Source organism: Salmo salar, chromosome 02, assembly GCF_965601325.2.
Source record: "Salmo salar chromosome 02, fSalSal1, whole genome shotgun sequence".
Classification (NCBI taxonomy): Eukaryota; Metazoa; Chordata; class Actinopteri; order Salmoniformes; family Salmonidae; genus Salmo; species Salmo salar.
In genome coordinates, this window is record NC_138292.1 from 80012291 (window position 1) to 80027500 (window position 15210).

General features: G+C 43.6%; 1 protein-coding gene across 3 annotated transcripts in view; it reads right to left on the reverse strand.

The window, feature by feature from the left end:
• Positions 1-4688: 4688 nt before the first annotated feature.
• Positions 4689-15210, reverse strand: part of LOC106594999 (protein tweety homolog 3) — a 66668-nt gene continuing 56146 nt past the window's right edge. Inside the window, exons 12-14 of one of the 3 annotated variants that reach the window (XM_045710500.2) lie at positions 12878-13060; positions 11055-11130; positions 4689-8680 (exon numbers count right to left, since the gene is read on the reverse strand). In XM_045710500.2, the coding sequence (XP_045566456.1) occupies positions 8546-8680; positions 11055-11130; positions 12878-13060 (394 nt within the window). In that variant the 3' untranslated portion in view covers positions 4689-8545. The remainder of the gene's footprint in view (positions 8681-11054; positions 11131-12877; positions 13061-15210) is intronic. The other 2 variants (XM_045710501.2, XM_082967432.1) reach the window with 2 other exon arrangements.

Below are 15210 nucleotides of genomic sequence, written 5' to 3' on the forward strand. Positions count from 1 at the left end.
CCAGTTGGGACAGGATTCAGTCCGATCGCCCCTTCGCAGCTATGCACCTTTTTAAAGGCAATGTTCCCTTGTTCGCAAAGACCGCATTCACGACAAACCTGCATATGTTGGCTCAATCGGAAATTCCATTCAAGCGTGCTTATAATGCGGAGCTTCCGCGGTCCAGAATGAATCTAGGCCCTGATGTTAATGATACAACAATATAACCCAATGTGTGGGCCCTAATGATATAACAATATAACCCAATGTGTGGGCCCTAATGTTAATGATACAACAATATAACCCAATGTGTGGGCCCTAATGATATAACAATATAACCCAATGTGTGGGCCCTAATGATATAACAATATAACCCAATGTGTGGGCCCTAATGTTAATGATACAACAATATAACCCAATGTGTGGGCCCTAATGATATAACAATATAACCCAATGTGTGGGCCCTAATGTTAATGATACAACAATATAACCCAATGTGTGGGCCCTAATGATATAACAATATAACCCAATGTGTGGGCCCTAATGATATAACAATATAACCCAATGTGTGGGCCCTAATGTTAATGATACAACAATATAACCCAATGTGTGGGCCCTAATGATATAACAATATAACCCAATGTGTGGGCCCTAATGTTAATGATACAACAATATAACCCAATGTGTGGGCCCTAATGATATAACAATATAACCCTCTCTCTCTCCCCCCTCTTTCCTTCTCTCTCCCTTCTCTCTTCCTCTTTTCTTTCTTTCTTTCTTTCTTTCTTTCTTTCTTTCTTTCTTTCTTTCTTTCTCCTTCCTCTCCCCCCTCTCCGTTAGTCCTTATTAGTAGGTTCCTCAGTAGAGACAGTCCCGTTATAGTAACTAAACCAGATAATCACGCGCACACAGAATTATCTGTGCAGTTAAATAAAGGTTACATTAAAAAATGTATTAAAATCTGTGCAGAGTCTTAAATCAACAGATGTTGAAATTCCCCTGGCTAGAGGAGGAACAAAATCCCCTGGCTAGAGGAACAACTCCCCTGGCTAGAGGAGGAACAACTCCCCTGGCTAGAGGAGGAACAACTCCCCTGGCTGGAATGTCCCAGGAGTTGACACAGTGGAGATGAGGAGGAAAAGAGGGATGTTTTTTTAACCTTTATTTAACTAGGCAAGTCAGTTAAGACCAAATTCTTATTTACAATGACGGCCTACCCCAGCCAAACCCAGACGACACTGGGCCAATTGCGCACAGCCAGATGTGATGCAGCCTGGATTTGAACCAGGTATTGCAGTGACACCTCCTTGCACTGAGATGCAGTGTCTTAGACCACTGCGCCACTCGGGAGCCCAGTATAACAAAGAGACGTTCTTTACAGGGTGTGTTGTGTTTTCCGTTAGCTAAATAGCTGATAACAGACTCAATGTAAGACAGCTACTTTTTCCACCTCATGAATTAACTGGGCTTCTTTTCATTTGAAAGTTTTTTTCAATTCGCTAGTCAGAAAAGTCTGTATAGCCTTGTCCCGCTAGACTGAATGATATGCACCTCCTAGTGATCTATTGATAGGACAGGCACCTGTCCGTCACAAAGCCAGTGATGACAGTGAAACTGCTGGTTTGTCAGTCCGCTGTCTGTCTCGCCCCTCTGTGTTAGCTCGATGCTTCTTCCGTGAATTTAGACATCCCATGTCATGTCAGCGGTGACGACGAGTTGAAATCCACTTCATTATTGTTTTGTGGCACATAAATGTATTTTCTGTCGCATGTTTTCATAGGCCTATAGAGCCATAGAGCCCAGGCACTTAGGCCACGCTTTGATTGACAACCGAACAGCTAGTGTTGACTAGTTTTCACCCCTACCTACAAATGACCTCGACTAACCTGTACCCCCGCACATTGACTCAGTACCAGTACCCCCTGTATATAGCCTCGTTATTGTTAGTTTATTGTGTTACTTTTTATTATTCTTTACTTTAGTTTATTTGGTAAATATTGTCTTAACTCTTTCTTGAACTGCAGTGTTGATTAAGGACTTGTAAGTAAGCATTTCACGGTCATGTTGTATTCGGTGCATGTGACAAACAAAGTTAGATTTGATTTAATATGCATACTGGTAGGCTACTACTGCTTCTTGGCGTTTTTATCTGCAGATAAATTGTGAAAACATCCAATGAAGATGTTGAATCCTCACTGCAGGAACAGTAGGTAGCGAAGAGCCTCATTCTGCTCCAAAATATAACAAAACAAAAGAGATTGAATGGTTTTGAAAGTTTTTCTGACGAGATTACTAATCTACTGCCTTCCCTCAAAATCCCACCTACAGTGATTGATTGACAGGTCTGAAACCCTACCAGCACTGTGACTCACCAACATCCCGCCCCCTCCCCTGACAGTCCCACCCACAGTGATTGATTGACAGGTCTGAAACCCTACCAGCTCTGTGACTCACCAACATCCCGCCCCCTCCCCTGACAGTCCCACCCACAGTGATTGATTGACATGTCAAACTGTTAAAGGGATAGTTCAACCAAATTACAAAAAGTGGAGGCAATAAAGTACACTGAACAAATATATAAACATGTGAAGTCTTGGTCCCATTTTCATGAGCTGAAATAAAACATCCCAGAAAAATGTTCCATACGCACAAAAAAACATATCTCTCAAATGTTGTGCACATTTGTTTACATCCCTGTTAGCGAACATTTCTCCTTTGTCAATATAATCCATCCACCTGACAGATGGGGCATATCAAGAAGCTGATTTAAACAGCATGATGATGACACAGGTGCACCTTGTGCTGGGGACAATAAAAGGCCAGGTTTGGTTTGCACAAGCAAATAATTTTTTGCACAAACTGTCAGAAACCGCAGTTCGTGGTTGTAACTGATTTCAGTGGGCAAATGCTCAACTTCGATGGCCACAGGCCACTGGCACGCTTCACGGATTCATCCCGGTTTTAATTGTACTGGGCAGATGGCAGACCACGTGTATGGCATTGTGTGGGCAAGCAAATTGCTGATGTCAACGTTGTGAAGAGAGTGTCCCATGGTGGCGGTGGGGTTATACTTTGGGCTACAGACAACAAACACAATTGCATTTTATCGATGGCAATTTGAATGCACCAAGACATGGTGATGAGATCCTGAGGCCCGTTGTCGTGCCATTCATCCACTGCTATCACCTCATGTTTCAGCATTATAATGCACAGCCCAACGTCACAAGGATCTGTACGCAATTCCTGACAACTGAAAATGTCCCAATTCGTCCATGGCCTGCGTACTCACCAGACATGTCACCCACTGAGCTTGTTTGGGATGCTCTGGATCGACATATACAACAGAGTGTTCCACTTCCCGCTAATATCCAGCAACTTCTCACAGCCATTGAAGAGGAGTGGGACAACATTCTACAGGCCACAATCAACAGCCTGATCAACTCTATGAGAAGGTGTGTCGTGCTGCTTGAGGCAAATGGTGGTCAGACGGCCCTACTTTTTCTTTGAAGGTATCTGTGACCAACAGATGCATATCTGTATTCCCAGCCATGTGAAATCCATAGATTAGGGCCTAATTCATGTATTTAAATTGACTGATTTCCTTTCATGAACTGTAACTGTAAAATCTTCAAAATAGTTGCGTGTTCCATTTATATTTTTGTTCAGTGTAATTTGAACAGATATCACTATGTTAACGAACGTATTTCAGTAAAACCGTGGTGACTTTCTCAAGAGAAGACAGGAGTAACGTTAATGTTTTTTAATCCTACTTACAACATTAGTCCTGATCATACAAACCTGAGCCTAGATATCCAAAACAACTAACACATTGAATTCATACATTTTCAGGTCATTTTCATGAGAAAGTCATGTCTTTCCACTCAATACCACAACTCATGTTACCAAGCTGGGAGGTAAAGTTGTTAAAGTATTGAATGAGTATTAAGTATTGGGTATTGAGTATTGAGCTGTGTATATGGGATGAAATCAAGGCATTAGAATGTACCAGACGCCCTTAATATAGAGCCCCCATCAGCACGGAACTCCCTGGCTGGCTACTGCTTCTATTTGGATGGCTACTTTTTATATTTGGCTGGCTACTTTTTCTAATTGGCTGGCTACTGTTTCTAATTGGCTGGCTACTGTTTCTGTTTGGCTGGCTACTGTTTCTGTTTGGCTGGCTACTGTTTCTGTTTGGCTGGCTACTGTTTCTGTTTGGCTGGCTACTGTTTCTGTTTGGCTGGCTACTGTTTCTGTTTGGCTGGCTACTGTTTCTGTTTGGCTGGCTACTTTTTCTATTTTGCTGGCTACTTTTTCTATTTTGCTGGCTACTTTTTCTATTTTGCTGACTACTTTTTCTGTTTGGCTGGCTACTTTTTCTGTTTGGCTGGCTACTTTTTCTATTTTGCTGGCTACTTTTTCTGTTTGGCTGGCTACTTTTTCTGTTTGGCTGGCTACTTTTTCTATTTTGCTGGCTACTTCATCTACTTTCAGAAAAAACTGTGTCTAGACTCAAGAGAAACACACTCTTTTACCCGTGAATATCAGACACACAGATGTGTTGTTGGTACCAACGTACAGGAATATCGCCATCTACTGTCAGTGAATGTGTCATTACAGAGACAGGGAGGGAGAGGGAGAGGGAGAGGGAGAGGGAGAGGGAGAGAGAGGTGTCAAATTCAATAACAAACCACTCCAGTCGTTCTGAGTCAGTTAAAGTTGTTTTAATTCTGTTTTTAAAACATGGATTCCAGGCTCAATAATGTCACCACCACAGTTTAGAACAGACAGTATTATCATCTTAGTAAACCGTTGTTGTCGCCGGGGACATAAAAACAACCATCAAAAATTAACAAGTCTACAGTACGGTTTTATAAAAAAAAAAAATGCAATTCAAGACAGTCATTCAGCATTATTATAAAGAAAAACAGAAAACAAATGGTGCTCTTGCCATAATTATTATTAGCCTACAAAAGAGCGAGCTATTGTTTTTTTATGATTCATTTTTTAGAAGACAGACAAATGAAAACGTGTGATATGAAGAGTTATTAGATTGTTACAAGTTTAAGAAAAGGCCATTGGTTCTTAGTTTCCAACAGTATTTTTTTTGTCCTCTCCTGTCGTGCAAACGCCGTAGTATAGGTAGCGTTGTCATGGTGACGTGATAAACAGAATATTAAAAACGAGTGGAATCACGCCAGTAACGATTGTCTCGCTGAAAACGACAGAGAAGTGGTCTTTCATTCACAGTAAATTATACACACACACACTGAGCTTGTCATGGTAGGATGAAGTTGCTTACTAGACACTGATCTAAGAAATGTTTTGTGTTCCGCCTAATGGTTAAGATTAGGATAATGGGAGAGTAAATTGATCCTAGATCTGTGGTTAAAGGCAACTTCTACCCAGAGCGAGTTAATCAAGATCGTTTGAACGATCATTCCTATGGAATCTTTCTCCCATTTAACTGGAAATCCCTCTAGTTAATACACTACATTTCCCATGATGCAAATGCTAACCAGTGTCAAATGTACAGGAGTGAGGGTGTATGGGTACTGTAGTTCTATGGTGTGTGAGTGACAGTTCACAGGACAATGTCTAGATATAAAGAATAGTGTGTGTATGTGTGTGTATGTCTGCAATGTGTGGGTCTGCAATGAATGTTAGTGTGTGTGTGTGTTTCTTAGATGAAGATTGGATAATAATAACGACCCTTAATTTGCTGGCAACCGCACACACAGACCACTGTACTGTACGTACAGACAGCACACACAGGAGAGAAGAGAGCAATACCAAGACTACACTGGACGAGCCATCACACAGAAGAGTGATGAGAGAGATTACAGCTACACTATTATCATCATACACTTCACAGCACATAGTAGCGAGAGAGAACGACTGGCAGACCCATAGAGTTAGATAGAGTACCTAGTAAATTAAGATTGAACTTTAGAGTCCTCTATCTTACTCTATGGTCGGCCCCTAGAGATAAACTACTGGCAGCCCCATAGAGTTAGATAGAGTACCTAGTAAGGTAAGAGGGTCTTTAGAGAGTCCTCTATCTAACTATGGTCGGCCAATAACCTGGATAAGGAGACAGACCGCTGCACCGCTCACGTTTCCTTTCACTTCACCGTGAAACAGAACAAGAGCTATCGCGAGATCAGGCATGTTTCACGAGGCTTTAAGTGTTCCCACAACGCACACACTTTACATCAACGCGTGGGTGTTCTTCTTTTCCGTCTCCCATATTCACCTCGAAGATCATTTGTGCTTCTGAGAAGAAGAAAAAAACTTCCTGTTTGAGAAAGGTTGTGACCTCTAACCTCATCGTGACCTTTAGTCTGAGGTCGTTAAAGAAGATCCCTGTTTGACGAAATAATAAAAATGAAGTAAACATTTTTTTTTTTAAGAGAAAGTTGGTCACAGCACCCAATGCTTCATTATCAAGTTAAATGTTTTAACTAAATTAAAAACACATTTTAATTTAAAAGTCTTTCTCTGTCTTTCACCGTATGATCCAACATTATCCAGGATTTATTTTCCCTTTCTGAGAATTAAGGAACTAAAAAAAGGAATGACAAGATAAAGAGAGTTCAGCATCCCTCAATATTCAGTTATTTTGGCACAGGTGAGCTCTCCCATGTCCTTTAGTTTAGGAGAGTTCAATATCCCTCATTATACAGAGTTATGAGCCCACAGGTGAGCTCTCCCATGTCCTTTAGTTTAGGAGAGTTCAACATCCCTCATTATACAGAGTTATGAGCCCACAGGTGAGCTCTCCCATGTCCTTTAGTTTAGGAGAGTTCAACATCCCTCATTATACAGAGTTATGAGCCCACAGGTGAGCTCTCCCATGTCCTTTAGTTTAGGAGAGTTCAACATCCCTCATTATACAGAGTTATGAGCCCACAGGTGAGCTCTCCCATGTCCTTTAGTTTAGGAGAGTTCAATATCCCTCATTATACAGAGTTATGAGCCCACAGGTGAGCTCTCCCATGTCCTTTAGTTTAGGAGAGTTCAATATCCCTCATTATACAGAGTTATGAGCCCACAGGTGAGCTCTCCCATGTCCTTTAGTTTAGGAGAGTTCAATATCCCTCATTATACAGAGTTATGAGCCCACAGGTGAGCTCTCCCATGCCCTTTAGTTTAGGAGAGTTCAATATCCCTCATTATACAGAGTTATGAGCCCACAGGTGAGCTCTCCCATGCCCTTTAGTTTAGGAGAGTTCAATATCCCTCATTATACAGAGTTATGAGCCCACAGGTGAGCTCTCCCATGCCCTTTCGTCTTTTCATTCAGTCCCAGAGTTAGTTCGGGAATGCAAACTCTTTCTCTGGAATCTGATTTCAGAATGTTTGGAATTTCACCATGTTCCGTTCGGTCCTGGACTCATATTTACATGTGCGTTAGACGCACGCAAACACACACAGAACAGAGAACACACTCAAGAGAGCACACGATTCAAGTTGTAGTCATACGTGTAGTTAGTTAACGTGGCTCTTACACAGGCTAAATGTAACACGTCACTGCTGTACAGTGGTGGCTAAATCTACCTACAGTTTAATTCAGACATCACAGAGAGTGGTTACTCCACAACATGGCTTTCTGAATCACTTTCAGGCCACATGGTCTGTCTGCACAACAGCCCTTTGCAGTAAAGTTAAAAACACCAGATGTTACAGGAATGTTGGAGCGTTTTGCAGAGTGCAGGGGCCGTTTTGCAGTCAGATTCTGTGTCCTAGTGGCTTGGTAGATTAGATGGCAGGAGGGTTGTTTACAGAGGCAGGTAGAGTAGAGAGAGGCACACACACGTACAGGTGTGCGTGTGTGTGTGGCCTAGAATGTGATACAGCCTCAGTCCTTGGAAACACACACTCTAAATACATCTATATACCACCATGTTTCAGTTGAGTCTTCCTCCAGAATGTAACTCATACTATTTCACTATTTACAGTTCTATACAGTGTGTGTGTGTGTGTGTGTGTGTGTGTGTGTGTGTGTGTGTGTGTGTGTGTGTGTGGCTCATACCAGCAGTCACCACCAGAGGGCAGTATACTTAGTAAAGAGCTGGAGGATCCAGTTTGAGATGGTGTAGAGCTGAGTGGGACTGTGGGATGGTTGTAGGGGAGCTGAGGTGGGGTGGGGATCGGGGGGGTGGGGATCTACAAGGTTCATGGTGATCTTCTGGAGTCTAGGTAGGTTGGTGTTGGTTGGCTGATGAGTTGAGGTTATGTTCTGGTGAGTTGGGCTGGTTGGTCCGTTGGTTGGCTCTGCTTTTCAACCCACTGTGGTCTGTTCAGGTGAATCTGAGAAGTATTCTTTTAGTGGTTCCTATGGGCTGAGGAGGTGGTTATGATCCTTAGTGCTTCTGGTTCTATAAGTGGACTACTGTGTCAACAGGTTATAAGGAGTTGGTAGTTCTAGTGGGTTGTGGTTCTTTAGTGGAATGAAAAATTGGTTCTGGTCTGTTCCCGTTCTTTTTTGGTTGATGAGTTCTTTCTAGAAGATTCTGGTAGGTTATAATAGGTTCTAGAAGGTTTTGGTAGGTTCTGGAATGTTCTAGTGGACAGATGACTGTGGTCTGGTGAGGGGATGTGGTCGGCTGGCCGGGTCCAACTGGTCATTGGGGACTGACCGTCGGTTCTGGTCCGGTCGACTGGTGGCCAGATACTTGGCCCTCATACTCGAGGTGTACTGGAGAGAAAGAGAGAGAGAGCGGTAGGGGAGAAAGACAGAAAGAGGGGGAAGAGAGAGAGAGAGAGAGGGAGAGAGAGAGAGTGGTAAGGGGAGAGAGAGAGACGGGGGAAGAGAGAGAGAAACATAGGGGGAAGCGAGATAGAGACATTGGGGGAAGAGAGAGAGAGAAAGAAAAGAAAATAACAAAAAGGAAATATTGTGTAGCCATCAACACTGCCCAAATCTGACTCATTTTCCAGCAGTATCAACTGGAAGTGAGTAGGGAAGAGTATGTATACTAGTGTACTTCAAAAGGGGGAGGGAGTAGGGAAGGGTATGTAGAGATATGCTGCTTACAAGTGTCCAGAGACAGAGAGAGACAGGGAGTAGAGGACAGGGTGAGGGGGTTGGTAGAGTGAAACACTATGGTAAACAAGCAACACACACCAACACACACACACTTCACTAGTCATTTGGACAGCCTGAGGTAGTGGATTAAAAACAACAATTATCACTACAGAGATTGATTAGGATTAGGATTATAGTCCTGCAGGGCTTTTCACAGGCGTTAGAACTCAACACTAGATTATTATTAGACGGGAAATAGTATCAAATATTGAATTGATCAATTGTATTAGTGCTCTAATTCTGATGTAGAAGGTTAGGTTAGCCTGGTATTAGTCAGTGGTCTTAGTGAGGGAGTACTGTAGCGCTGGGTTTCCCAGTTTCCCCATCTCTAATGTGGAAACTAGTGCTTGGTGAGCCATGAGGCACAAAATGGCCGCCGTGCATCACCAAACCGAGGTGGTGTCTACAGCTAGACGTGGTGGTGGGTGACATGACCACATAGAGTTGGATAGAGGGCACATATTTGCTTCTAAATCAGCCTTTGTGGAAAGTGTGACCTCTATCCACATCTATGGGTGGTTTGCAGCAGTGGCGCTGTGAATCAGGGATGTATTCACCGATTCTGTTGCGAAATGCTTCTGAAACGGAAGCAAACGGAACGAAACTGGGAAGGACCTACCTGAATTTGTCCAAATAGAAACTCACGTTTCGCTGCTTTACTTCCGTTTGGTTCTTAAAATGGTAAACGGTTTCCATAATGAATACACCCCAGGTGAAGAACTAGTAGTGATGTTTAGTGATGACAGGGGACAGGGGGACAGATACATAGGACACATGCATCTAGAGGACGTGTACACACAGACACACTATGGGGACAGGACTAAAGGAGCGTTGGCTGTGGTTTACTAGGGGGACACGAATTAAGGACGGACATGGACAGGAAGTCACACGCCTTCGGAAACAACCAGCTTTAACCAATGGCTGTACTGGGAAGACAGTATCGCCCGTCCACAGACTCAAGAGAGACAACGTAAAAAAGGAAAACCCAGCGTCAGACACCAAGAGTCTCAAAAGAAAGAGCACATGCCAAAACCCATTTGTTTTCCTATAAAGAGGTATGAAGATATATGAGAGCTCTTCAAGGGTTCGCTGTGCCAAACCCAGTCTCTGTACTTCTTTATTGAGAGTGCAGTTACACCTGATGATGCAGTGATGAAGTCTGATTCAAGGAGAGGTACATGAGGTCAAGTCTTGTACCACCAAATGGTTAGCACCACTGGCCCAGTCTTGTACCACCAAATGGTTAGCACCACTGGCCCAGTCTCGTACCACCAAATGGTTAGCACCACTGGCCCAGTCTTGTACCACCAAATGGTTAGCACCACTGGCCCAGTCTTGTACCACCAAATGGTTAGCACCACTGGCCCAGTCTTGTACCACCAAATGGTTAGCACCACTGGCCCAGTCTTGTACCACCAAATGGTTAGCACCACTGGCCCAGTCTTGTACCACCAAATGGTTAGCACCACTGGCCCAGTCTTGTACCACCAAATGGTTAGCACCACTGGCCCAGTCTTGTACCACCAAATGGTTAGCACCACTGGCCCAGTCTTGTACCACCAAATGGTTAGCACCACTGGCCCAGTTGGATGGAATGAATAGCCCTTAGCTTGAAACTTCACCTCTGTTTTCTCCTCTTACCGAGATCTTGTGGGAGCATGCTTCAAATAATTGACCCGCGTCCCAAATAGCACACTATTCCCTATATAGTGCACTGCTTTTGACCAGGGCCCATAGGGAATAGGGTTCCATTTGAGATGCAAAATAGACTAACCAGAGTTTACATCAGAATTAGAGACCGTCTTCTTTCATCTGTGAGCTGTCAGATTAAACACCTGTTTTGAATACAATCTATTACATTAAAAAAAAGCCAGGCTGCCAAAATGACCTTTGCGATGGTATTTCGCCACTCGAAGTTAAAACACCTTCAGGGTTCGGAGGGGGCATACTGGAGTAGAGTGTATACTAGAAAGTGTGCACTTACAGAGGGTGGAGGGGATTCCCTGCCAATCAGAGGCGTGTTCTCACACCTGGGGGTCTGAAAGTTTGCGTTCTGGGTCCTGTGTCACAAATGAGAGGTTACTGAGGTCACTTCCTGGTTACTGAGGTCACTTCCTTGTTACGGAGATCACTTCCTGGTTATTGTTGTCACTTCCTGGTTACTGTTGTCACTTCCTGCACTACAGTCCTCCCTACAACAACTAGATTGCGTCCCAATGAGCTCTCCTTTCTCCCGAAGTGTGCACTTGTTCACTTCCCTTCATGGATATGACTGGAATATGGAAACACCATCTAGTATTCTAGTATCCATGCCAACATCAATCAAATGCTTTTTACAATTGTGGGGAGTGGTGAAAGAGTGCACACTTCAAGAGGAAGGAGAGAACATTGGGACTTAGCCTCAGACCCACAGTATGTGGTCGTCGTCCACATCAACAGCACCTTGTCTGCTATATTATTGTCCTAGCGCTGGTTGTTGACTTGTTAAAGCGTTGGGCCAGTAACCAAAAGGTTGATCTGCCCTTGAGCAAAGCACTTAACCCTAATTTGCTCCTGGGGTGCCGTACTACTATGGCCGCCATGTAAAACAACACATTTCCCTGCACCTATCCGGTGCATGTGATAATATATATTTTTAAAAATACATAACTTATTGTTTTGTATGTAGTTGTATCAGTGGTTAGAGCCTAGTGGTTAGAGTGTCGGACTAGTAACCGAAAGGTTGCTAGATTGAATCCCCGAGCTGACAAGGTACAAATCTATCTGTTCTGTCCCTGAACAAGGCAGTTAACCCACTGTTCCTAGGCCGTCATTGAAAATAAGAATTTGTTCTTAACTGACTTGCCTAGTTAAATAAAGGTTAAAAAAAAAATGAATGCATAACTTAAACTTACTTGAAAGGTATGTAGGCCTATTATGTTGACTGAAGTGTGTTATTGAAGTGGACGAGGAGGAGAAACATATACTGCAGTCATGATGTGTAGATGAAGGGTGTAAAACCTTGTAAGGCCACAGCATTAAACCATGCAGATTGATATGTGTTTCACCTTATCCAAACACTACTGTGTATCATGCTTACCATGATCTGTAACATGGTCCTTATCAGTGACATGAAGATATGGGGACTCTTTACTGAATAAAACAAACTTAGGCTACTTTATATATGTTTGTGAGTGTATCTGTCTTCAATGTGCAGCCTGGTGGTTAAATATGACAATAGTATCAACGTTTGTCTGAGTCCATGCAGCTCAAATGATCAGTGATGGACTAGCTAGCATGTGACTGGCAGGCAATGGGTTCCCGCTAGCGGCTAGCAGGCTAACTCACACCCTTTAGCTGTAGCTTTACGGTAGGCCGATACCAGTCAATGGCAATTGCGTGGCTAATTGGTAGCAGGCAATAGCTAACTTGTATGGCAGGCAGGCAATGTGTAAAAGCTAACTCCGATATGGCTAGCAGGCTTACTCACATGTAGCCTAATGTATATCACTGAGCAGGCAGTGTAGCTTCACTTGGGTAACTGATAGCTAACTAATAGCAGGCAGTGTTTTGTTTATGCTAGCAGGCTAACTCACTCGGTAGCTAGCGATAATGTATGGCAGGCAATGGTGATCGCGTGGCTAACTTGAGCTTGTATAGCAGGCAGTGTGTCGATTCTGCTAGCGGTGCTAACTGACATGTGGCTAGCAGGCTAACTCACTCGCTAGCTACAATAATGTATGGCAGGCAATGGCGCTCGCGTGGCTAGCTTGTGTAGCAGGCAGTGTGTTGTTTCAGCTAGCGGCTACCGGTGGGGTGCTAACTCACATGTACTCAGTGACAGGGGCATTGCTGACAGTGTGGGCCGTAGCGGGGATGCTAGCTTCGCTGCCGTAGCTGCTACCACAGCTGTAGAGACTGGGCATGTGCACGCGGTACAGGTTATCATGAGGACCCGCCCCCCGATTGCCTTGGGCAGCAGACTCGTCTTCTCCATCCTCATCATCCGTCCTTCATTGGCCAGGGCCAAGGGGAGGGGCCGGGCGAGGGGAAGGAGGGGTGAGGGGAGATGGGAGGGGAGATCCGAGAGAGACAGTGAGAGTGAGAACAGAGGAGAGAGGAGCTGATAGAGGGTCAACTCAGACTCATAGGACCACTGAAGGAGGATAATACACCCCTCAACCCACAGATCTAGGATCAGCTTCCCCTTCCATAAACCTGACCTTTACCATTATGTGGGGAAAATTAAAAACTGACCCAAGATCAGGGTCTAGGGGCAAGTCCACACTAAACCACCTAATTCCCTTGTATTGGTATTGTGAAACAGAGAGATGCCAGGCAAGAATGACCCCAAAACACCCCCACCACCATTAACCCCCAGGCACCACCCCACCACAAAGCACAGGTGCACACGAGGTCACAGAACACTGTCAGGGGTCAAAGATCAGAAGTCAGGGGTCAGATTTGACCATTTCAGCCAAGTGTAGAAGGAACCAGAGACATCATGCAGTTTTCAGATTCATCCTCACCATCATCAGTAGCAGTTTTGTCTCAGCAGCAGAGATATATAGCAAGAGGAAAGGAGCGAAGCCTATAGCTTATTTAGAAAGGAATCATCGGAATCGATTCTGCTGAACTGCAGGCAATGACTGACTCTCTATAGTGAGCATTCATTTCAAGCCATTTGATTCATTCATTTCAAGCACACTTCAGAAGGAAGTGGGGCGTCAGGTGGCCTAGTGGTTAGAGCGTTGGGCCAGTAAGCGAAAGGTTGCTAGATTGAATCCCCGAGCTGACAAGGTAAAAATCTGTCGTTCTGCCCCTGAACAAGGCAGTTAACCCACTGTTCCTAGGCCGTCATTGTAAATAAGAATTTGTGCTTAACTGACTTGCCTAGTTAAATAAAGGTTAAATAAAAAGCCATTTGATTCATTTATTTCAAGCCATTTGATTCATTCATTTCAGGTTATTTGATTCATGCATCTGAAATCTTGAGTGCATCATAAAAATAAAAATACAAAAATGTCACAAAAATAAAACAAAAATCAGGTAAAAAAAAATGGCCGCTGCTGGTAAACCATTTTCTGCTGTGACATACAATGATAAAAAAACAAACAATTGTCAACGAAACAGAATTAAATAATCAGGACGTGTGCTTATTGGGAAGGTAGTGGAGTGCAGGTCAACTACACAGGATATAAAACATGTTTGTAGAACTTCAGATCGGTCCTTAGATTGCATGGGCAGTGAAGAGGCAAGCACTGGTTTACCGAGATGCTTCAACTGCTATCGCTTCACACCACCATGGGGCAGCAGTACTATTTCATAGTACTATTTCTAATGCTACCACACTCGCATATAAAGCTCCCCAAAACTCATCCACACAAACAGGGCTCAAAAGCAGGACTGTTCCTACATGAAGCACTCTGCCAGGGCCTCTCTTCTAGATGATAGAAATACAGGAGGAGGTCGATGAGGGGCACATAGAATCTCTGTCGCTATAGAGATGTCAATTGAGAAGTCAATGTATTAGTACAAAATATATTACGCCATGGGCCAAACCGTCAATGACCCTTAATCTACATGTGATATGATCCGTGTTCCCATCAACTGTTACTGAGGATTCCATCGTCCCATTCCGAGTCACAGGTTTTTACAAATCAGAACATTGGTAGGAGAGAGGAGGACGAGGAAGAGGAGACGAAACAGAAGGAGGGATGAGGGGGGACAGAAAATAAAGGTGTTGAACCAATTAGAAGATGCAAAAGAAAACTGGGAGACGGGTGCATACAGACAGACGGATGAGAGAGTCTGATAGACAAACAGACAGATGCACTATACTAAACATGAAGGCTGTGTACAGTAGTAATATTAGTAATAGTAGTAGCAGTAGTAGTAGTAGCAGTAGAAGTAGTAGCAGTATTAGTAGTAGTAGTAGCAGTAGTAGTAGTATTAGTAGGAGTACTAGTAGTAGTAGTAGGAGTATTAGTAGTAGTAGTAGGAGTATTAGTAGTAGTAGTAGTATTAGTATTAGTAGTAGTAGTAGTAGTAGTAGTAGTAGTAGTAGTAGTATTAGCAGTAGTAGCAGAGGCAGTAAGATCTGATCAATGTCTTAGCAGGGAATAGGCCAGACGTGTGTGTTCAGGTGTGTGTTCAGGTGT